Genomic DNA, 25,813 nt, shown 5'->3' with positions numbered 1-25,813 from the left:
AAAACTGCACCTAATGACACATTCTTTACAGTGGTGCGTAGTAGGAGGATGAGAGACCATGGACGTAAGTTGAAGTTAGAAAGGTTCAGACTAGGCAAACTCTCAGGGGACAGTTGGGCACTGAAACAACTTTCCCAGAGTCAGTCTCCATTGTTGAGGTTTTAAGACCAGACCACATGAAAGTCTAAACACCCTTGCATGACCACGCTTGGAGAAGGGTGTTGGCTTAGAAGACTTCCTAAGAATCTTTCATCTCAATTATCTTATGATCCTAAACTAGTTAAACCCAGTTTTAGCTTATGCCAAGCCTTACTGTGGTAACTTAAAATAAGCCTTTAATTTAGCAGCTACTGGAAGATAAAGTTGTTTTCAAATATCAATGAAAGCATTTATATATAGGGTGGGACACATGATGTGAAGATTCATGTTCTCAAAAGCATACACCAACAACATAAGTAAGATGCCCAAATATATTTATTTCTCTTAAAAAAGTACATTACTCTTTAGAAAAAACAAAAGGACAGCCTAGGAAACCTCCATACAGATTAAAGTATATCCAATCTGGCACATACTTTATGCTGATGTTTAAGTAAACATCAGCACCATCAGACCAAGCAAGATAAGACTTCTTAAGTCAGTAGCAATGAGGTACCAGAACAGAAAGAAACCCTTAAAATAAAAAGAAGCTTCAAAGCCTTTCATTCAGCCAAGTAGAGCCATAGTTCCAGAATGTATTCAAGAACCGTGAAATCTCTCTAATCCTTTTGATCTTCATTTGCTGCCAAAAATACATGAGTTATAACAAGGAAACATAAACATCTTGGTATACAGAGTCACAAACTGGAAAGCCAGTTCACCAGCTTCGAGCAGTCAGAAGAGTGCAGCACTGTTCTAAAATTGAAAAAAGATAGAGCTTGGGGTTGTTTTTTTTAATAGACTAGCAAGAACCAGTTAAGCTATTTCAAGACCTCTCTCCCCCCTCATGGTATTCAGAATCATCTCAAGACAGCAGGAAAAAGAAGCAAGTTCATTATCACAGAACAGTAAGAGATTTACTTTTCACACTCTTGGTAAAGTTTTCAGTGTTAGTGTACGAAACAGTTACTGGATCTTTATTTCTGGATGTGCATATGGGTGAGGTTACCATAACTATGTGCCAGGAGTACAACTGTAGTCTTTAATGCGTTTCATATGTAAAATATTAGCTGAAAATATCCTGCCTTAAATGGCTGGAGATGCATTTTTGTTAGTATCTCCACACCCATGCCTTTCCCCTGTTAAATACAATCAATTACCCATCTTGTTTTTACTCAGTGGTAAAAGCCATCTACTTCACTCAGTCCTAGTGAACACACTAAGAAAGATACCTCCAGTCTGCCATTGGCCCCTTCAAGATTTCTGGGATGTCTTGATCCAGGAGAACTAGCAATGAGACAGATCCTCATGGTGGGGGATAATAAATAGGGACAAGTGTGTAGGTGAGAAGGCTAAAGTGGGACATTAGGTGACAAAGGAAAAGTTTGCTTTGAAGGTGCAACTGTCTGTTCAGCTAAAACCATGAGAAGTGAGTCCTATTTGGAACGTAGCATATGTCCTAGAAGCAAACTAGACACTGAATGTTGTCTTTGTTCCTTTTTGGGAGTGTAACACTACCTTCTGTTCTCAAGGAATAAGACACTAATCAGACTTAGATGCAGCCACTCAAGCAAGTGGAGTGATAACTCAAGATACTCAGTTTCATGCTAAACAAGAATATGTAAACACCCACAAGAATCACCTATTCAGATAATACCAGACACCCCATATGGATCGTCACAATGCAGCACCATAGCAGCAGTTTGATTTAAGGCACAGTCTTGCTGCTCATCCTGTCACATTTACTGAACAGTGGTTGCATTAGCAGCACTGTGATTTACTCTCTGCTTTCAATGGGTCTAGGTCCAGTTTTGGTTTCGCCACATCATTCTCTTCGTTAGGGAAGGTTTTGTAGTTGGCAAGGATGTTTTCCACCAAGAATCGAGCAGCTTCATCTATGTTGATGTTGTCCTAAAAGTGTTCAAAACAAAAAGTCAGTGATTTTTTTTTTAGTCACACATTCCTATCGGAAGCTGGCCAAATACAAAAATTCTACAGTCTCATCAGCATGGCACAAACAGCTTAGGTGCATCAGGTCATTACTCATACACTTGCTTTTTGAAAAAAGTTACCAGAAAGGTTTGAGACAAAAGTTATTCAACCATATTACAAAATAGCATACTTCAACTCTAATAAAGCACACAGTCAGGGGATAAGTGTCACCTGCCTTTGGAAAACTCACAAATGCCAAAGTACATTTCTGCATCAGGAAAGATGTTGCTTACACTGTTCATAGTAGTGTTCTACATTTCAGAGCCTTTTTCTGCTTCTGCTGTAGTCCGGATGCACTTATTTATGTAAAAGGACCTTTTCCATAAGCCTCAAAACCCCAGCTAAATCAGGGTGCCTCATCTAGCCACTCTGGATTTTCCTGTACATGCTTTAAAAAGTATTTTCACAAACACTCTAAAGAAGGTGTGCATGCAGGATACTCTAATGAAATACATTGCTAGATGTCTCAGTTACTGAGGGGCCAAGTTGGCCAGTGCCAAGGGCCCTTTGGCCACAGCTTTGACCTGACTGGGACACCTGTTAGCTCACAAGGCTGCCATGTTTGGAATTGCTCATCTTTAGTTCCAAAGGAAATACACCCCAGGGCACTCATCTGTCTCCACAGTTGTAGATCTAAACTCCACACAAGCATGGTTACATCATGAGAATATTTGATCCATCACTACTGCACTTTAGAAGCTTGGGCTTGTCAGCTACAAACGGCTTTTGACAGTTTGCAGATAGGCAATTTTCACTGCCCAGAGTGGAGGGGGTTTCTCTGCATTTTAGTGTAACAATATTCATAAGATATTTCTATGAATATTTATACTCTCTGCAGTTCTTCTGCCTTTAATGTTCTCCCTAATCCACAAGGAGTGGGGCCTACATCACTGATGACTAGACTGAATAGTCAAGGATCAGTTCCAGCAGAAAGACAAAAGCAGATTATCAGGATATTTAAGTGGGCAGGATTTAAAACCTTAACTGATTTGGTATGCTTAGAAAACAAGAAAGCTGTCCTGAATTTTTGCTAAGCTATTTTAACTACATTTCTTCAAAGTTTTAAACAAGTCAATTCATAACTGAACTAGGACTGATATCGCCTGGACTTCTCTGCATCAAGAACCTTGTTTTACATTGTCATGTCTTAAACACCACCTAAAGTGTAAGCCATCACTACAGTTCCATGTTAGGTCTTTTTCCAAAGTTACCTGTATCAATTTTTAATGTCATGTTGAAGTTTATTGCATAGCAGTCTTACGGACAGGTGGAGCTTCAGGGAAGACATAACCCAAAGCAGAATCTTGATATTCTTTTTGAGAATAAGGAGCCTTAAAGATGTGAGTTTTTAGTAACAGATTGGTGGGTTTGAGAATTATTTGTTCAAATGCAAACAAAGGATTAGCTTATTTAACTAATTCCTGTCACTGTGTACCCTTCTTCCTTATTTTAAATTGATCAGGAAGAGACTTGTTACTTTATCATATTCCTCTTACAGAATTGTTTCTTTCAGAGTTGTCTAAGCATCACTTTGTGCCAGTTGATAAGCAACAGTTAAAGGACATCGGGAAGCCAAGGAAAAATATGGACTTTGAGGTTTAGCTTACTGTATAAAAGAATTATTAACCAGACCATTAATCTGGTCTGTCAGCCATATTCTCTTCACCTAGAGGAATCTTTCATTTTAAGGATCAATTGGGTTTTAAGGAACTGTTGGATTCCACTTTCAATTAAGTTACTGCAAGCTTATCTGTGCATTGAACAAGTCTATAAATTAAAACTGTACAATATATGAAGTTAGTCTATAGCTAAAATTAGTACACAGAGCAATTTGGTTTTCTCCAGTTCAGTCTTGACACTGCCTGATAAAATAGAAGAGTGCTTTAGTGACAGTATCACCTGGTTGGGTAGTAACAAGTGAGCAAATAGCTTGTTCACTTCTGGAGTCTTACCACTTCTTATGTGCAACAGTGAAGACAAGCTGCAATTTCAAAAACCCGTACCTAAACATTACTTGTATCTTTTTGATAGTTTGATCAGTGTTTACTAGTACTAACATCTGAATAACACTGATTGTGGCACATGCAAGAAAAAAACCCCTCAATTCAGTTAATGAACTTCATCGGGGGTCCATCTGACAGGGAAAGGGAAGAGCATCTTCAGTCACAGGCTTGCCAAGCTAGTAAAGAGGGCTTTAAACTAAAGATGAGGGGGGAGGGGAACCTCAATCCATCCCACTGCTACCAGTTTGATGCTGGTCCCGGCAGTAAAGGCCCAGAGCCTGGAGCAGGATCACAGGTCGGCAGGAGAGCACCTGAAAGGCAGCACAACAGAACTCCAGCCAGTAAGTCGGCTTCACTGGGAGCCCAACTTAAATGCCTCTATGCAAGCACATGCAGCATGGGGAATAAACAAGAGGAGTTAGAGACATGTGCACACCTGCAGGGCTATGATCTCATTGGCATCAGAGACATGGTGGGATGGCTCCTGTGACTGGAGTGTTTGAATGGAAGGATACAGGCTTTTTAGGAAAGACAGGCAGGAGAGATGAGGAAGGAGTGTCACCCTCTATGTCAATGACCAGCTGGAGTGCATGAAGCTCCACCTGGGGATGGATGAGGAGCCAACCAAGAGTTTATGGGTCAGGATTAAAGGCAGGGCAGTGACTGGTGACATTATAGTGGGGGTCTGCTACATGCCACTGGACCAGAAGACCAAGCAGATGAGACCCTCTACAGGCCGATAGGAGCAGCCTCACAATCACAAGCCCTGGTCCTCATGGGGGACTTCAACCACCCCAACATCTGTTGGAGGGACAACACAGCAGGGCATCAAGCAATCCAGGAGGTTCCTGGATTGCACTGATAACTTCCTTCTCCTAGTGATAGGGGAGCCCATGAGGAGAGGTGCTATGCTGGATCTTGTACTCACCAACAAGGAGGGGCTGGTGGGGAATGTGAAGCTCAAGGGCAGCCTTGGCTGCAGTGACCATGAAATGGTGGAGTTCAAGATCCTTAGGGCAGCGAGGAGTGCGCACAGCAAGCTCACTACCTGGAACTTCAGGAGAGCAGAATTCCACCTCTTCGGGGACCTGCTTGGTAGAGTATCATGGGACAAAGCCCTGAAGGGAAGAGGGGCCCAAGAAAGCTGGTTAATATTCAAGGATCACCTCCTCCAAGCTCAGGAGCGATGCATCCCAACAATGAGGAAGTCAGGCAAAAACACCAGGAAGCCTGCATGGATGAACGAGATGCTCCAGGACAAAGTCAAGCACAAAAAGGAAGCGTACAGAGGGTGGAAACAAGGACAGGTAGCCTGGGAGGAATACAGAGAAATTGTCTGAGCAGACAAGGATCAGGGTAGGAAAGCTAAAGCCCTGAAAGAATTAAATCTGGCCAGGGACATCAAGGGCAACAAGAAAATCTTCTATAGGTACATCAGTGATAAAAGCAAAACTAGCGAAAATGTGGGCCCTCTCTGGAAGGAAACAGGAGACCTGGTTACCCAGGATATGGAGAAGGCTGAGGTACTCAAGGACTTTTTTGCCTCAGTCTTCAACAGCAAGTGCTCCAGCCACACCACCAAAGTTGCAGATGTCAAAGGCAGGGACTGGGACAATGAAGAACCACTCTAAGAGAAGATCAGGCCTGAAACCATCTAAGGAAACTGAAGGTGCACAAGTCCGTGGGACCTGATGAGGTGCATGCATTGGTCCTGAGGAAACTGAGAAGTTGTGGCAGTCCAGTGAAGTTCCTACAGACTGGAAGAAGGGAAACATAACCCCTATTTTGAAAAAGGGTAAAAAGGAAGACCCGGGGAACTACAGGGCAGTCAGTCTCACCTATGTGCCTGGCAAGATCTATGCTAAGGCACATGGAAAATAAGGAGGTGATTGGTGACAGCCAACATGGCTTCCCTAAGGGAAAATCCTGCCTGAGAAACTTGGTGGCCTTTACAGCATTGGTGGATAAGGGAAGAGCATCAGCCTGGACTTGAGCAAAGCATTTGACACTGTCCCACACAACATTCTTGCCTCTAAATTGGAGAGACATGGATCTGACAGATGGACTGCTCAGTGGACAACGAATTGGCTGGATGGTTGCACTCAAAGAGTTGCGGTCAATGGCTCAATGTCCAAGTGGAGACCATTAATGAGTGGCATTTCTCAGGGGTCAGTACTGGGACCAGCACTGTTTAATATCCTTGTCAGCAACACGGAGAGTGGGACTGAGTGCACCCTCAGCAAGTTTGCCGATGACACCAAGCTGTGTGGTGTGGTCAACACGCTGGAGGGAAGGGATGCCATTGAAGGGAAAGCCTTGACAGGCTTGAGAGGTGGGCCTGTGCAAACCTCATGAGATTCAACAAGGCCAAGTGCAAGGTCCTGCACATGGGTCGGGGCAATCCCAAACACAAATACAGGCTGGGCAGAGAATGGACTGAGAGCAGCCCTGAGGAGGACTTGGGAGTGCTGGTTGATGAGAAGCTTAACGTGACCTCACAGCCCAGGTGGTCAACAGTATCCTAGCCTGCATAAAAAGAAGCGTGGCCAGCAGGTCGAGGGAGGTGATTCTGCCCCTCTACTCAGCTCTGGTGAGACCCCACCTGGAGTCCGGCATCCAGCTCTGGAGCCCTCAGCATAGGAAAGACATGGACCTGTTGGAGCGGGTCCAGAGGAGGGCCACAAAAATGATCAGAGGGCTAGAACACCTCTCCTATGAGGAAAGGCTGAGAGAGTTGGGGCTCTTCAGCCTGGAGAAGAAAAGGCTCTGGAAAGACCTTACAGCAGCCTTCCAGTACCTGAAGGGTGCCTACAAAAGAAAGCTGGAGAGGGACTTTTTACAGGGGCAGGTAGGGATAGGACAAGGGGTAATGGCTTCAAACTGATAGAAAGTAGATTTAGATTAGATATTAGGAAGAAATTCTTTACCCTGAGGGTCGTGAGGCACTGGCACGGGTTGCCCAGAGAAGCTGTGGCTTCCCCCTCCCTGGCAGTGTTCAAGACCAGGTTGGATGGGGCTTTGAACAACCTGGTCTAGTGGAAGGTATCCCTGCCATGGCAGGGGGGGTGGAACTAGATGATCTTTGAGGTCCCTTCCAACCCAAACCATTCTATGATTTTAAGTTTTCCAGTTAGTTTTAAGGTTCTCTGAAATTAAGATGCAACTCTAATCTAGATCAAATATGCTGTAACTCTTCCAACTTTTGCTGAACACTGAAGACTTGTCTGTCACTTCCTATATTTGATAATTTTCTTCCCCACATGACTACATCCATCCGTTCTTATACCAATACTTAGCAGAGTTAAAATGTGTTTCCTCTATGCTCACCTTGGCAGAGGTTTCAAACCATCCGACAAAGCCACCTTCTCTGCAGAACTGGTCCATTTGAGAAAGATTCTGGCTGCCATCTTTCTTCTGGTCACACTTGTTTGCAAGAAGAACAGCAGGGATGGGGCTGCCATTGGGAAGTAGTACTTTACTGTCCAAATCATGCTTCCATTTTGAAACAGCCTCAAAAGTGGAGCCTCTTGTGACATCAAAGACCACAAAAGCACCAACTGCCTCTTTGTAATATACTCTGGTCATATTTCCAAAGCGCTCCTGGCCTGAAAGAGAAGGCGGTGAATGAGTATATTTATATTTAAGCATGAACTGTAGTCAATGTAGATGGACTTCTGTACCAAGTTAGTACATACAAGTTTGGCATTTAGTTTTAGTCACTTAGTTCATGCAACATTGCCTCTTCCATTGAATGTTATCTCATTGTAACAGCATTATGTGTATCATACAAGTCAGATGCTAAAAGCAGTTTGCAATCAACCACCACTGATTTTTGTTTTTTAAACTTATTTGTTGAGTAGTATTCTTTTAGAAGTGATGCCTAAAAACACCACCAGCACAGCTGTATGCAAAACATTAATTCCTCAAAAAAGCTTCTGCAAGATTTAGATATAAACCTAGTCACTCAATCTAGAAACTTAAGTAAACCCAAAGACTTCTTCTGGAGGGTGAGTAACAAGAGTTTCTATGAGCCCCACAGTTAACAGCCTTCAAAGCATCTTCTGAAGAAGTCACCTATATTATATAGGTTTCCTTAGGGCCAAGCTCAAAAGGAGCAAGTTTAACAGTTCTAGCTACGGTTCTGTTATCTTTGACTTCATCTTTTAATTCTAAGACCTTTTCTGGAATAATTTCCAACTGTAGGAGTTCTACAACAATCCCAGGATTTGCTACAGGATTATCAGAATAGTTAAAGTACAATTATTGGGGGAAAAAAAAACAAAAAAAAAAAATCAAGAAAACCAATGTTCAGTGAGTACAGTCAACTAAAGCCTTTTCTTATTAAGTACAACTATTGTAGTCAGTTTACTTTAAATGTAGAATTAGAGTGCCAGTTCAATTATCCTCCTGTTTGGAAGGTTAGACCATCATGCTGTGTTTGTATGGGAGTAGGCACAGCAGTGTCAAGTGCTAGCATGTTTGGGAAGCCTGGGCTACGAGAATAGCTTTGTGCTTTGTTCAGAAGTCTTCATTGGGGAAAAGTAGCCCCCACACTTTATAATTCAGTTTGACAGTGTATCATCACTTCAGCTTTTAGCATTTAGTGCATATGCAGATCTAGAATAGATAAAGTAAGAATTTTAATTGGAAACACAGTTGTCCTCTGTTTATAAACATTCAAGTCCGCCTTTGATTAGAAAGGACAAACAGTTACAAGAACTGGGTATTATCATCTTCTCGGAGCCAGAAATTCATTAGATGAAGGAACTTGACAAGGGATCCTGTTCAACAGCATGCTTTTCTAGTGCAATTGCCTCATTTTAATGTCAGTACTTCAGTGTACCAATTAGCTCATTCCCTGCAGACGTTTTCAGAAAAGGTTGATTAAGCAGCTGTTACAATTGCCTGAAAGCAGCTGCAGCTACAATGACGTTCTAGAGACCTATAAAGTTCTTTGTAGAAGACTTTATTTCTGGCTGTTCAACTTGAAAGTATGATGCTGCATAAAACAGCATCACTAGCCAGCATATTCTGTTATACACGAATTTCTTCACTACCAGCTCATTATCCCCTGTATAAGAACAAGGATCATGCAAGAGGAAAGCTCTTACCTCCATATTCAAAGCTCAAGTTTTGAAGCAGTATTATTGCCATGGACTCTAAGGCCACCAAGCCAGGCACCAAGCCTGCATCTCAGTGACTACATTACTGGAAGACACCTTGCTGATACAAGTCTCCTAAAGAGTGTACACAGAACTTGTATACAAGTAACTCATTGTCTCCCTAGGCCCTTCCCGGCTGGATTCTTATCCCTAAAAGTTGTTTTTGGTATAAGCTTATTGCAAATTGTTGTATCATGTTTGGCCAGAAGGCTTTTACTACTTCTGCAGTTCAAGTGTGCAACATCTAAAGAAGTTTTACCTTTAGATTGTGGGGATTTTGTTTTGGTTTCTTGGGGTTTGTTTTTTGTGGGGTGTTTTTTTTTTTTTGTTTTTTTGTTTTTTTTTTTTAAAAATGGAGCTGCATAGGGTCAAATTTAGTTATATTAAGCCAGTCACTGCACATGGCACCACATAAGCTACAAGGAGCTCCTTCTCATCTTCCCCATTTGTTTAGCTGTCAGTCTCACCATCCATTCCTGTTACACAGGAACACCTCTGACTGTTAAAGCACTGAGACTTATGTCCAATTTATGCAGTATATCCCTTCACACCATAGGAGGGACCCACAGGACAAATACCATAATCTCAAGGTCTACACTGTTGTGTACCAATCTCAGTATTCTACAGAAAGATTTATTCAGTTTGGCCCCAAAATGGTCTAGAAATGGACACCACATACCGTTACTTAGACGAGACTGCACATGAGTTTGAAGCAGTGAGGGGAATGGCCCCATTAGTCCTCCCTATTCAGCTACTTGAGATCTGTGGGGATTTCAGTCTTTTTTAATTAAGGCTTTAAGATTTTCCAAAAACTTGACGGACGTTTATATAAGAAAATTAAGTTGTATTGATTTGTCCTGGTTTCAGCTTGGATAGAGCTAACTTTCTTCCTAGTAGCTGGTATAGTGTTGTGTTTTGCATTTAGTATGGGAATTATGTTGATAACACACTGATGTTTTCAGTTGTTGCTAGGTAGTGCTTATACCAAGTCAAGGACTTTTTCAACTTCCCATGCTCTACTGACTGAGAAGGTGCACAAGAAGCTGTGAGGGAATATAACGAGGACAGCTGACCCAAACTGATCAAATGAATATTCCATACTATGTGACATCATGCTCACTGTATAAACTGGGGTGAGTTGGCCAGGCACTGTGATCATTGCTTAGAGTTGGGCTGGGCATTGGCCAGCAAGTGGTGAGCAACTGCACTGTGCATCACTCGTTTTGTATATTCTATTATCTTCATTATTATTTCTTCCTTTGCCGTCCCATTAAATTGTATTTATCTCAACCCATGAGTTTTACTTTTTTTTTTTCCCCGATTCTCCTCCCCATCCCTCCAGGGGGAGGGGTGAGCAGCTCTGCCATTCTTTGTTGCCAGCTGGGGATAAACCACAACATGATTAGTTGCAGAAAGGGTTGCTAGACTGTTACCAGCAAGGAGTAGAGACAGCATAAGCACTACATAGGCAAACTGAGTTATTTGGGAATGGCAGAAAAAGTTCAGGCAGTTACCATTTCTCAGATAGCTCTGCATGCTGTAGGTAAACATGGCTGTGATCAGTTACTGCAGTGATGGACACTACCATTGACTGAATCCCTTCCTGTCTACTGCTCTCCCACCCAAAAAAAATTTTAGAGATAGAGAACAGTTAACAAGGCCATACTAGCCTCCTACAGCGATAACCCTTGTTGAAACCTGCACACCACAGTGCATTTAAGGTGCAAGAGAGACTGAGCTAGTACAGCATCACATATAGCTTTCAAAGAAAAGAAACAAAGTTAAAGTATATATCATAACCAAACCTGAAGAGTCCTAAACATCAAATTGTTTTTCTTAAAGAAGTCACAGGGGTCCTACTCTTGGCCAGAAAGTCTGGTTATCACTCAGATAAGTTTGTCAGTATTCCATTCCCAAAAGAGTTCCCATCTTCTCACCATAGTCAGTCTTCCCCACCCACCTAGCCCAATGCCTTTGTACACAATGAGCTAGAGAGCTGCATTGACTAGTAATCAGCCCAGATTGCCCAGCATTTGGTTCTTTGACATTGGCGACCTCTCATGTCCCAGTATCCCCCAGCCACGCGTGAGGCTTTAACACCATGCAGCCTCTTGCCAGATATGCTATACCAAAAAGGCAACAATGGTCTTGTAGCAGGAGCAGCAGACTAGCTGAATCCCCCTATGGGGTCCTGACCAGGAGAAAGGCCACTGCAAGTGGGGTTGTGCTAACTGGCAGATTCAGTAGCTGTGGAATAACACAGAGGCCAAGGTTGGCTTTGTGCAGCAGCTTTTCTCATTCTGCAAGAAGACAGCAGGTGTGGTAGGAACATAAGCTTGCACTGAACTGTACTTTACTTTGTACTCTATAGCAGTCACTTAAAAAAGCATGTCAGCTGTCCAGAACAACCATTTCAGTCTTCTAGCTGGCTTTGTTGACAGAAGTCCAATTTTTTGCTGTTATAGTAATGTTTTTCCAAATGAAAAACTCATAATACATACTCTTCTGTAATTTAAGTTTGGTGAAAGTAGGTAACAGATGTATGTATATATGCCTATCAGCATAAAAGCCTCTACTTAATGGATTCAAGCTTTACATTAGGCAGATTTGATACCCCCTCCCCCTAAAAACACACACAAGCTAACACCACTGTAGTATTACAGATTAATGTCTTTTAATAGTTCCAGATACATTCCAGTATGACTGCTGCCCTTTTCTGAAGTAGCCCAAACTCTACAACGGTTTATCACACAGAGCTGCTTTGACCTCTAGAATTCAATTCCACTAACAATAGACCTGACCTACTGTAGCTTAGGATTGTTCTTCCATTCTGTCCAGAGGTCTTAAAAGGATGGATATATTCTTTTTATTCCGTAGAAAGATGAGAGAAGCAATAACACATGCCCTGCCTAAAAGGTAAGAGTTTTGTTGTAGTAAAACGTATATGGCATGAGGCAGGAAGATAATTCAGTATAAACTGAATAGACTTCCTGTACAATCCTGTTATTCTTGACAATGCACACGCTTTAGGCTGAGCTTCTTGTAGGAGATGCAGAGCATTTTAGATAGCCTTTTGAAAATTTAACAGGACTTTCAGGCAAAGTGTTTTTCTGCTTGCAGAAAAACTCACACAGAAAAAGTAAACTGTAGAACATACCAATCCTCCAAAGTTTGGAGTCTGAACAGCATTCTCTAGGTATTAAAAGTAAATTGACTCAATTTTTGCCACATTCAGTTCAGCTGGGGATCTGTCATTCCCTTTCCTATGTCCAGCAGAATTTTTGCTAATGTCATTTCACCATGTGTAAGAATAGTGTTGAGCAGTACAGAAAGTGGATCATAGCCATAGAGGGGAAAAAGGCTAAAAAGCAATCAGATGAAAGTAGACTTCAAATCTCCAGCATGTACAATCATGGAAGGAAGAAGACAGGAAAATTACTTGCTTACTACAGCAGTATGGAAAGGACACTAGAGGATTAATCATTCTGATAGTTCTAGTGCCTTGACGTAAACCTGACAGTACCACAAAGGTATCCTTTCTCTGCATTTTAGGGGTTCAGGTGTAGGTGAGGAGCTAAGCTAAGGGCAGTCATGGGGATCTGAGGTTTTGGTTGGGGGTATGGAAGTGGCTGCATGTAACGCAAAGTTCTGCATTCTCTAACCACAACGTTTTCACATCTAAATGACTCAGCACACATTGTCACCATATTTTCCAGTAATTGCAACAACATTAAGTGAAATATTTGCATAATATCATCCATGAGGAACTAATATATTTCTCTACAGGAGTTAAGTTTAGTTTAAAGCTGTCAGAGCTTGGGAACTCTTATTGCTTCCCAGTTTACAATGTAACAGGAGTAAAACATAAGTTAAAAACATGAAAAAAATATAGTCAGGTGTGACATTATAAGCTTTATCTTAGTCCTTCACTGCAAAAGATAAGTTGTCATCATAAGATTCAGACAGTGCGAACCTTGCCTTGAAGGACATTTTAAAGAGTTTCTACAGCAATCTTTCCCGCTGTAGGGAATAAACAAGAGTCTCATTTATCACAAGTGTGACTTATCATTGTGGCAGTTCTCGCTTTTAGTTCGGAAATACCCTACACTCCTACCATTATTTCTGCTCTTAATTCCTCCTACGCGATGGGAATTGATGATAGAAAAAGCAAGTTAAATGTACAAATGACTACTGGATACACATGATATTGAGTTGGTCAGGGTTCCCTCTCCCAGACAACCCACACCTAGAAGTCTTAATATGTAGTTTATATGAACTAACAGGAACCTGCTCAAGGAGAGTAAAACAGTCTATCAAGAAGAACCTTCCCTGGCTATACTTTTTTTGCTGTGAAGGTAAATTTTGGTTTATCTTTATCAATACCAACAGTGTAGCACGAGTTTCCCTACCTTGTAGAAATCGAAGCTTAGTCTACTCTGAAGCCACATAATTCATAAAACAGAGTTGTGTTAATTGCATTTAAACCCTTAACATCTCATCAGGTTTACTGATGGACAACTGGACAAGGGGTACCTTCTCTTTCAGATGAGACTAGCAGTTCTGGCATTCTCCAAAAACTGCAACATTAACAAGGAAGAGAAAGATGACCACAGGTTGCAACAGCCTGACAGCTGGAAGAATGAAGGAACAAATAGTTTCTTTCACTGACGTAAGGTTAGTTCAAGTCATCTTTGACAGGCTAATCAGCTTAAACAGCAGCCAGAGCTCAAAATTTGTTTTTAACAAGTTTGGCAGTTCCACATCAAATAATGTTAAACTAGGGATGTATGGTCTAGACTGAAGTCACCCAAAAGTCAAGGCACAGATAGCTGAAGAGTTTTATTCCCAAATTGTTTGCTGCTAACTGGAAGACCACGGCAATAAAGTTTTGAAGTTTTTCCCTGGACCCAATACTACAGAGTTGTCAAAAGACTGAAAAATACCAGAAACTCCTCAGTTTATGAATAAAGCCAACCAGCTCTTGCTAATGTTGTCCTTTCAGAATGCTGAAACTTAGTGTTCACTTAGCTTAAAAGGCAGTTTAAGTTCAACAGAAAGAAGGAATATACCACACAGGAAAAATCTAATCTATGAAACAAGCCAAAAGACATCCAGCAATGCTATAGTAATTAAGAAAATGATCAAGACACCTAGTGAATCAAATTAATGGAGTTCAAAATGCACAGAAGTAGTATCCTGCTAGGGTGTTTCAGTCACACTCGTTTCTGTCAACAGGTACTATACACTGCAGTGAACTCGGGCATCACAGGATTCTCAAGCCATAGCGAATGCTTGTAATAAGTCAGTTTTTGTCTGGGAATACTTGAACATTCTCCTTCCATTGGGAGAGGGGTTCTCAGATCAACTATTTACCATGACCGTCAACAGTCAATTAGTCATGCCAAAATTCAAGAAGGGTCATTAGTAAGTCAGACTAACTCTAATATGACTGCCAACACCATGGCTCTTGGGCCCTTGCTATCAACTACTCTGACCTTATTAGCCACACAGTGTGCAAGCACAGTGCCACTATTTAGACTTCAGTGCCAAACTCTGCAAGTTAGTTGTTTCAGATAGTTTCCAGGACCATGAGACATTTGTGGTTTTATTAATCCTAGACAGGAAACCCCACAATTCAACAGTGAGCGAGCCCCCTGGTTTCCAGCCTGCCTTCTGCTGAGGCCTAACCTAACGAGCACTCTCCTTCCTGCTTCAGTTGTGTTGCTTTACAAAAGATTCAAGCCTCCAGCTCCTTGAATTTCTAGGGTCAGGCTTTCACACTCAAACACCTGAGCAGCAGCTCCTTACTTACAATTCCATCTCTCAAAGTTCATGTCATTCAGCGTGGTAGATTCAACCTAAAGCATCATCCAAAACAGCTGGGCATGCAGCCCAACCCTCTGGGTTAGAATCACTGTCCCTTTCAAATCTCACCTCAGTCCTTTAGGAGCCACAGGCAAGAACAGACGACGCTCTGGATGCCTGTTGGTCCTACAGCTGGATGTTTGGCACAATATAGTAAATATTCAGAATTTCCCTGAGGACATATCTCCCAGTTCTCCAGACATCTACATTTTAGCACTACCTGGGTCAGATGCAAGCTGACTGGGGCTCCTTTTTAGCCAGAGATATCAGTTTGCTACTGGTAAGCTACCACTGCTGACAGCATTCTCCCCTCTCCCCAAACCAGCACAGCTTGTCCCAGAACTGTCTTATCCAATTACATTGAATCTGTTATTCAGCAAGAAGTAGGTTAACCAAACCACTATCAATATTACAGGACATGCTCAAACATGTCTATCTGATTTTTCACACGGGTAGCAGCTGCAGATTGAGACAGCAGTCTCCGAGATGGTCAGTGCTAGATGTCTCTCCGCTCCTCGTTCTTACCCATTTAAGCTGTCAGTGCAAAGTTGTCAAGTGCTTAAACCACAGAGGTGTTGAACCATACTAAGCAACTCTAGTACAGATTAGAAACCTGCAAGAGTTACAAAAGGCACGTCTATCCTGACTTTTACTTTTCATCACTGTGAAAATAATATTTGGTATTTGTTGTTCTGGTGACAAACACCAAGAGGTTAAAAAGCAAGAACAGGAACATTACATCTTCCTGTATTAGACAGTACTGGAAACAGTTTCACTGACCGCAGCTCTTAGTTTCTAGCAGACAAAGGCAGCTTCAGATGATTTTAAGCGAATTGCTAGTGTCCTTTCTTAATAAGGGTGGTTTGGGAAAGTTAACTGACCACTGGATGGACCTCTTGCCAACAGCAACTGTCCCAAGCCCTTCAGAAGGACAGTCTTCAGGGAAAAGGTAGCCAGCCAGTTAATCCCTGTTCAACTGACTCCCACTATACCAGATGAGATGACCTTTGGTGCTCTGGTTATGCTTGTCAGAGAGTGGCAGGGTGCAGTTAAGGCAGTTCTGTTTAGCAAGACAGGCTCAGAGACCCAACATCCACAGTGTACTATATATGTAGTCATGACAGACAGACAGACGCTGTAGTCATGTATGACAGGCACTGTAGTCATTGAAAAAGTCACTGAAGAATGTCAGTTCAGGTGCAGCAGTATTTTGATTGTTTCAATCACAATATGGAGTGTTTTGACATCTTCTAAGAAGTCGGTATTTCATTCTGAAGTGGTAGGAAGCAGTTTGCTCTAAAATTTCATTGCACAACACAGCCAGTTTCTAACCTAATAATTTGTTAGCTACCAGAACCCTGCAGATCAGTGCGACTAGTCTTTCCATTCACTGTTTATTCTAAAGTGGGACCATTCTGTTCATTACCAGTGAAACAGCAACAGCACCGAGGTGCAAGCGCTCAGAAATTAGACACCCGATTTCCATCAGGAACACTGACCACATCTATCATCCTAATAGATGGAAAAAGACACATCATTCTCTTTCAAAGATAGAAAGCCTTCCTCAAACAATTGCACAAGTCTCACAGGGAATTTTACAGCAAGACTCAAACTTTTCATTGGTGCCTGTAGCCTTGGGCTAATCTAATGATTTAAGACTGTTAAAAGGCAAGCTAGTAAGCTGTTAAGAAGTTTAGAGGCAATACCCTGCCCTGGATCAACTGGCTTTGTCCAGCATCGAATGTATTATATGTAGAACTATGCAATCATGTTTATATAGGAAAGTTTCACCTGTTTTGCTTGTATCTTTGACAAACAGCAAATTAACAAGAGAGGAAGTCCCTGACTAATTGCTAGATTTCCATCCCCAGAAAAGCAGAGTTCAACCCAGTTAAATGATTTCTAACTAGCTGTCAAATGCAGCATGTATGGAAAAACTCTCCTTGTATTAATATCCAGAAAAAATTGACATAGTCCAATTAGTGTCAGCAACAGCATGAACTGGTACTTCCTACCTTGCTTTAACTAGACTCAAACAAGTCATCTGCCAGAGTTAAGCTATTTTCACACCTGACACCCTTTAATCCATCTCCTTTGGTACACTGTCATGCAGCCAGAGCTGTACTGTGCGTTTAACAGTGATGCTGCATGGCACTACAGCATTGCACAGCATACAGGAGAACAACGGTAAAGTCAGTTTGTCTCAAGAACAATGTTATCACGAGACTGAAAAAGTGTTAATCTCTAAAATGGTGAATGTGTCATGGCACATTGTATGTGATTGGAATCTCATATCAAATAGCTGCCGCTTTGCTCTACCCAGCACTCTAGCCTGGAAGCATTTAAAGAACGAGTTCCCACATGCTGGTTGCAGTGTCACTCAGAGGCTGCTTTTTAGTATCTTATTTGAAAAGCTGCTAAAATCTATATAATAAGGAATATTGGTTTGCATTCGTTGCTCATCTAGAAGCCACTGCTACTGAAAGTGTGCTATGCTTTCTCTAAGAAGAATATATTTATTTCTAGACAAGCTCTATAAACACCTGAAATCCCATAATTTTCAATGCATATTCTTACCACCCCAACTACCTGTATTCTGTGGCTCCGTAGCTAGAGAAGAACTCTGAACATCTAGTGTTCTACCACTTGATAGCTTGAAAAGTGTGTTGTGCTTTGTAGTCACTGATTGCTGCTAGTCACGCTAGCTCTAACACTCGTGAGAGTTTTGCAAGAGTTATTCCTGTGCTTTCACATGAAAATATAAATAGGAATTCCCTTACTGTAAATCACTTCCTTCTGACATGGCATATCACACTGCAGAACTTCTGAAGTGAGTATTTACAGGGAACAATTTACAGGAGACTGCAAAGGCAATGGCTACCACTGAAGTTCAAGGACTATTTCCAACAGCTGTGAGACTGAATCCCAGTGTCCATGCTTACTACTAAAGGAAAGAATCTTACCTTATAGAGCATGTTGGAGCCTTTTTTGAGACAGTCAGCTAAGATTCCTGCATTTCATTAGATTGGTAAAGAAAACAGGTAGTTTATAACAACCTGTTTACAGCACTTGCCGACTCAAATTGTACTTGTGTACATGCACTTCAGTGACACCCTGTCCTGGTGTGCACAAAGAAAACCGAACTGGTAAAGAGGCTAAGTGGAGATGTAAATAAGGTGAAGATACCAAGACTCTGAAGCTGCAACACTGATGGAAGGAGAGTTGATAAAGATCAATTTACATGCATATAAACTCCATACATTAAGAGAAAAGTGTATATTTAATACTGTCTGCACCAGTTTGTCTCTGAAGGATAATGCGCTTGACTTATCCATCCAGCTTACTTTCTGACTACTTGACTCAGAACTACATGAATGGCAAGAATTCAGTCTATACTTGCCTCAGAAAAGCTTGTGATCAATGTAAGTTAATGGATTTCTGCACAGATTTCTAGTTTGCATTATAATTTGATCCAAAAATTGGTTATGTTGTGTGATAAGTACTACTTTTCCTCCTGTCTGCTGTATTGCACATAAGAACTTAGGCAGCTCACACACACACACCCATACATTGTTTATTCTCTGGATCAGAGTGTTAGAGAAGTGTTTTTATTGTGATCTTGTACAGACAGGGTAAAGCTTCTGAGCAACTGCTATATATGATATGAACCCTATCTATTTGAAAGCAAGGCTGAAGCTCCATCTATTCCATAGTGATGAGAAGCGGAAGCACCAAGTGGTATTTCCATTGTTGAGAGAAATTAAAAGTACCTGCAAGATCAATAGAGTAAACTTTCTTTTAAGAGTGTACTAGGTCAGGTGGTCTTCTAAGACCACATCTTTAATCCCACTTCTTGCAGGACACCTAGAAAATCCTATGGAGAAATTCTAAGCTTGCTTCCACGACACAGAAAAAACATCTGTCTCAATTCTACCATTTAACTGAAACTTAACTGAACAGTCCTGTCTTGCATAATCAAAATTACCATACTAAACTGCCTTGCAACACCAGCTTCAAGACAGTAGTATGTTGCATATTCTCATGGAATTCCATCAGCACACAGGCTTTACGAAGCTTAGTTTAATACAACATATACACTACTTTGAGTTGCTATATAACATAGTACTAAGTGCAAGAACCTTCACCAATATGAACGATTTAGTACCCCACCGGTAAGACAAGGAAATCGCTTCACCAGAAAAGACCAGTAGCCCTACCTTGCTTGATAGCAGTTCATAAAAGATAACTTAAATAGAAGAATTACAAAAAAGAAAGCATGCTGACAACCAGAATCTGTATTCAGAGATGTTTGCAGTGTGGAGACACACCAAAAAGAAACACGTTTAACATGTTCACTTATTTGGATACTTGGCTGTAGAGCTTCAAGTACAGCAAGTCATTCTCAGCTGAAAGCTCCTAACTAATTCAGCTATTCCAGAAGTCACAAGAAAGGACACCCACACAACATTTCCCACAGCGGGGTGGTTTCTAGAAGAAAACCTACAGCACTCCTTCAGTTCTGTTTCTTGCCTCTACTCCTTCTAAGCCAGTGTTCAAAGCCTTTCAACATGAGCAGGCCTTCTACTCTGCTCTCCTCAAACTTCATCTGCTAGTCTTGCATGTTTCCAGCCAACATCATCCTTAAATAATTTCTTACATGAGATTTATACTTAAATGTGTGCAAGCAGGAAACATTCCTAAATCAGTCACAGGTCTTTCAAATCTTCTTCATCAGTCTGAACTTAGTACCATAAAAGATTCTCCACTCCTGACAGTTTTCTGACCTGCCTCAGCTGTTACCAGAATGGTAGTATATTATTTTCACACGAAGGCAGATGCAGATGGAACCTCCACCACCATATAAGCTATGAGACAACCTCAGACAACTTACATTTGCAGCTTTTGAAATAAAGCTCTGAACTCCCAAGTTCTGAATCCATTTCTGATACAGTTATTCATGGGCATATTTTTCATTCTTCGTAATCGCACTCATTAGATACCATTATAACATGAGGAAAAACACACAGTTGGGGGCAGGTTATGCCTAGATTCTCTAGCCTCCACCCTATGCTCACTCAGACTAGGCACAGAGCTAAGCAATTTCTCCATGGTTTCTTTGCAGGAGTTGCTGCTTTAATCCCTACACCGATCTTCAAAATGTTTTGTGGGTAAGGACAAGTTGTTACAAGACTACCTTGACTACCTTTAAAGACTACTACCATGAAGCTCTCCATATGAAGGAAGTACTCCTCTGAAAAGCAACTTAAGTATGTGCCTCTTGCACAGAGCTATGTATGTATAGGAAATGGAGGAAGTTTTCCAATTGCCCCTATAGAATTTCAGGGATGCATTAACATCACTTAAGGCTTGCTTTAGACCTTATTCTTTAAAGTTAGTGACCTAGTACATAGAAGCAACTTGGCAGTCTTCTGACATTTCAGTGTTACAAATGCAGACTGAGAAAAACTGAAATACACAGCTGCTTGAAGCTATAAGGTTTTTCACATGGAAGTACGCCATCTCACTGGAACAGTCTGAATGCCTTAAACTCAGCCACCAAAATACACATCGATACACAGCTATGTTCCACAGAAGGTGCATAGCTACAAAGCACTCCACCTTTCCAGAGAAGACAACCTCTTCTGTCCCAATGGAATAAGATTTATCAGGTGTAGCATCACTCCTGCTTATCTAAGTGACAAAGCTTGCATTTTGCCTTCATTGTCCTGCTTTGCAAGCACTCATTTCAGTTTTTCTGCCCTACTCTGAAGGAAGCCTTAGAATATCCTCCTCCTTCTCCCACATCCATCGTTTCCTGCACTTACTTTCCTACTTCTCATGGCTTCCTATAGATGACAGCAAGCTCCTAAACAAGTCAACAACTTAATGTCAAGTCACATATCTAAGACACACTTGTCTTCATAGAAAAGATGGGTCATTCCAGCTCTTCCTCAACTCAGTATTTGAGCAAAATATTTCATCTGACTTCATCTTCTTGGGGACTGGTATATTCTTCTAACTAGTTGGAGTTCGTATCTTTTCAAGGAGTCAGACAAGGGTTTAGTAACACATTTGCATGCTACAAGCCTTGTCATTCAACTCCTGAGAAACTTATGTAGAGCACGTTTAGAATACCAAGGCACAGTCATTCCTCTTCTGTTTGGCCGATTTCATAGTCACACTTTTCTAGTTAAAGCATGAATTTAGTTTTAATAAACACTTCTACAAAGAAATTCTAATAAAGTCCTGGAAGGGTGCTATTACAGCAAAGTTAATGCAGAATCACTTAGTCAAGCCTTTAGGAACAAATTTGTCTACTAGTTGCCATTAGTGACATTCTTCAGGAGAAGCCAAGCTCAAGTGTTCATCTGTGACTTTTACCACCCCTGCCCTCCAGCGAGTTGCATATTCGTACCAGCTGATGTGAGCAACAGTGACAGCCAGTGTAATCACAAAGCAGCAGCTAAGGCTACTCAGTTGCTGTTCTTGTTATATCAGATCAAAAGTTTTTATGATACAGGAAGTCCTTAAAGTGTTCTTTCAATGATATTTGACCGAGTTTCACCAATATGCTATATTCACCTCCTACACTATGTTGTGGTCGGTGCAGTACACTCACTAAAACAGCATGCTTGTTGAGTAGTCATCTCTCGTATATTGAAACAGACTTTAAAAGCACTTCCGTATTATCAAGAATCCTTTGGTTTGTATCCCTTTACCACAATGATTCATTCTTATCTCCTACTTATTTCACCAATTATTTATGTCCTTCGATCAAAGGGGTTAACCTGGTTCTAACACTTTCAGAGTTTATTCAGGAAGAGACATTTATCATAACTCCACGTCAAGATAAAAAACGAGTAAGGCCTAAGGGCAGCTAGAGTTTAGAAGTTTTGCTCCTGTATGAACATGCATGTAATCTGTTCAGCTTCTTTCAGAATACTTCATGCTGCAACCAAGATAATTTGACAGTGATTGATCAGTCTTACTCCCAAGCTTTTTACCTCCATTATTCAAGAAGCTAAAACCTGTGTCTAAAAACTAAAATGCCTGAGTATATTCTGGAATATACAATACCCTTCTCCTCTCTTCACTATTTCACATCACCTCCTCCCTTTGGTTCTGCTGCAGGAATTTGCATTACTTTGTACTTTACAACAAGAAGGCTATTTTCAGCAGAAAAAAAAAAACATAGGTAGTGTAACATTGTCATGCTCTATTTGATAGAATTATCTAATCACTAAACTAGCACAAGAAATTGACATCACCCAGGAACCTGCTGCACTGCAATAAACAGCACAACATTTGTCGTTTTGGCCACAATCACACCAGAAGCCAGCACAGTATCTGCATTATAATCTTTAGCTGATGACTGAACTACATGGTTAGTTCTTATCATTGATTTAGGTACAGAACCTTAGATTGCAGCATGCATCTCTTTGAGGGAAGCTTTTTCTGATGAACTGTTAAGTCCAAGCTTTGATCTAGTGAGAAATAACATGCCTTGCTATGCTTAAGGGTTACACTTTAATTCAGAAGTCCTTTTAAATGCTTTAATAATCAATTCAGAATGCCAGCACCATATTGCTTGCAGGGAAGTCACATGTAACATTACTTACCATAAGATTTAGATCTCTTCAAGAGATCTAAAGCTGTCTGCACACACCAGCAGACAAAATTATCTACACGAGCTGTTGAAAGCCAGAAGACAGTTTGGCCGATGAGTTAAAAGGGAATGACTATCACATGCTCAGATACTTTGTTACACACTTTATTAAAGCGCTTTAGGGAATACGCGATATGACTGTATAAAAGCCATCTTCAACCCGGTTCTCCAACTAATAATTTCTATATACACCTTTTAACATCCTTGGGGATTTAGGAATATTCATGAGTATAGACACAGACAGCTGCAGAACAGATTCCCGGGACAAGGACTTCAGCAGTTTTAAGACCATGAAACAACCCTTATGGATACTAAAATCTTATTCCAATGATTAACGCTTAACTGAGATGTCGAGTTCTATAGGAGTCTGAACTGTTACTCTCACATTGGCTAAGCACAGCCCAATCAAATATCACTAAGATTACTTCTCTTTTTGGTCTTGTTTTTTTGATTGGGAAAGGACCCCCACCCCCTTGGAAACAGAATAACCCAAACTACCAGATTAGATAAAAGTGTTTGGAATGCAAAATGTAAAACAGTTGTATTTTCTTTTTTCATTTTTGCTAGGGAAAGACTAGTTGGGAGTTTCATGCTCCACATTGTAAAACAGGAAAAATATTTCCCATTCAGTTTAGCAGGGCATCATTCGCAATAGGCCTGGAAGTGTTATGAATAGTATAGACACATTTCAGGGACAGGAAAGAACTTATTCTTCAGTCTATCAGCAATATTAGCACAAGCCTCCAGGGATTTATCAGCAGCTCTTAACTCGGTCTTCACCTGTCAGTGTCCAAGATACACCAAGCGCAATAATCACGAGTGAAAAATACTGTCTTCTAGATCTTCAAATTAATGTGTGGGTGTATTGATAGGACTTCCCATAATAAATAGGTTCTATCCAAACTTTGTTACAAGTTACAGCCACACTTCTGCCTAGCCTGTTGAAACAGACTGCTTTGGCAAAGCACATAGCCTACCCCAGTCTCAGAAACCAAGGGTTGAAGAGATGTTAAACACAAGTACGGCAGCCTGCCAAACCCCAGGATCCTGATAGTCTTCCCCCTTTAATCTTCAGAACCCCAGACTTGCTTAAACACAATGTTGTTGCATGTTGTAGCAGCTTGCACTGATATTGCAAATCGATTTAAAGAAAGTTAAAATTGACCTGTAAAAGGAACGCATCAAAAAAGAAAGCTTGCCAACATTTTACTTGCTCTCCAAAACAGCAATTATAAAATACTTTAGTTTGCCCTACAGGCCAGCAGCAGAAAGATCCATGGCATGTTTCAGCATATGGCAGTAAGAAGCAGGCTTTTGAGTCTGAGGAATCATATCTGAAGTGTTTTAAGATAACCTCTAGAGCAGAAAGGCCAGAAGCTGATGTGCAGCTGGTCTGTCACAGGGTTACAGCAGCTACATGTCACGCTTCCTCTTTTCTGAGCTTCCACTTGATAAAGCGTAGAGTTCCTGGAAACAGTAACTACCAGTTGTTATCCTAGTATCTTCCAGTAGCGGAAGCTTAAGCACAAGCATTTGAAATAAAGTCTACTTTTTCATATCCAAGGAGATGTTCTGAACGCAGTGGAGAGGGATGAAGAGAGCTGCAGGTTAATGCCTGGGCTGGACACAGGACTAGAAATGCAATATCAACTTGAGATGATTAAGGAGTCGAGGACAGACTTACAAGTAGTTGAGGTCAGACTTACAAGACCACAGCAAAGCAGAGTTTGTTCTGCAGTGTTTGATACTACAGCATAAGTAAAGTTAACCAGGATAAGTACACGGCTAGGGTCTTTAAGGCAGAAGTATTAGAGAAGAGTTTTGAATTATATAGGAAAGGAGCATACGTAGGAAAGGAACAACATGTAGTTTGGACAAGTGAACAGGGCTTTTCTGGTTCTGTGTTCTCAGAGTATCTTTTTGATACAAACCCATGATTTGAATGTAGAACTAAGGATAATAAAATCCACGTTGCAGGCACACAGGTTATTTTTAAATTAAGTAGGTGACTCCAAACATGCAAAGACTGAGCACGCTTCCTTTGAGAACATTTTAGCTATTTGAGTTACCTTTAACCTGTAAAGCGTGCTTATTAAACACAACCTCTTTGGAAAATATATTTATTTCCTCGAGAAGTGTTACGGAGCCATAGCCACGAACAAATTTCAGCAGTACTCATAACCAAGGCCACAAACTCCCAGGCAAACGGGTCAAGGAGGAGCGGCCCAAGCAGGGACCCTCCAGGAGCTGCGGAGAGAGTGAGCAGAGCAGAGTGGCTTTTCAAGGACTGCTGTAAAACCCCTGGGCCAAGCCAAGAGCCCTGCGACATCAGCCAAGAGGAGCACACACAGCCTATGAAAAGCCAAAACACTTTGCTCCCACGTCGACGCCTCCCTCTACTTACACCTCGAACGCAGACAAGAGGTAATACCAGGGGAAAGGAGAAAAAGAAGACGGGTTTCAGGGACAAAACAGCCTTTCCTCCGCAGAGGCCAGGCCCCGGGACTCCACCGACGGCCAGGTTCCCAGGCCTCTGCCCTCCCGGGGCTCGCCCACCGCCCTTACCGGCTATATCCCAGAGCTGCAGCCGCACCAGGGTCCTGCTGTCCCAGTTGATGACTTTGAGGGCGAAATCCACCCCGATGGTGGCCCGGTAGTGCTGGGAGAAGAGCTGGTGCACATACCGCTTGATAATGCTGGTTTTACCCACGCCCAGCTCCCCGATCACCAGCACCTTGAAGAGGTGCTCCCGGCACTCCGGCCCGCCGGAGCCCGCTCCTTCCCCGCCGGCCATCCTCGGCCCTCCCGCGGAGCGCAGCGCTGCGGGGCCCGGCGGGGAGGCCGCGGGGAGGCCGGACCGCGCCTCTCCAACTTTCCCAGCCGGCAACTTCTTTCCTCTCAACTTTCCCCGGCCGGCTCCTTCCCCGCTGGGCCGGCCCACGGCGGGCGGGGGAAGACGGAGCGGGACGGAGGGAGGGAGGGAGAGGGAA

At 41.8% G+C, this 25,813-nt stretch overlaps 1 protein-coding gene across 1 annotated transcript; it reads right to left on the bottom strand.

Annotated features, from left to right (window-relative positions):
- Positions 1-467: 467 nt before the first annotated feature.
- On the bottom strand, positions 468-25,813 carry RAB32 (RAB32, member RAS oncogene family). The gene is made up of 3 exons (XM_009932116.2): positions 25,389-25,813; positions 7,458-7,735; positions 468-2,046 (listed from the first exon to the last, which is right to left on the bottom strand). The coding sequence occupies exons 1-3, from the start codon at positions 25,615-25,617 to the stop codon at positions 1,897-1,899; spliced, it is 657 nt and encodes a 218-aa protein (XP_009930418.2). The 5' UTR covers positions 25,618-25,813; the 3' UTR covers positions 468-1,896.

The sequence above is a fragment of the Opisthocomus hoazin genome, chromosome 2 (assembly GCF_030867145.1).
Source record: "Opisthocomus hoazin isolate bOpiHoa1 chromosome 2, bOpiHoa1.hap1, whole genome shotgun sequence".
NCBI lineage: Eukaryota > Metazoa > Chordata > Aves > Opisthocomiformes > Opisthocomidae > Opisthocomus > Opisthocomus hoazin.
Note: the sequence above shows the minus strand (reverse complement) of the source record. Positions and strands in the feature narration are given on the sequence as shown.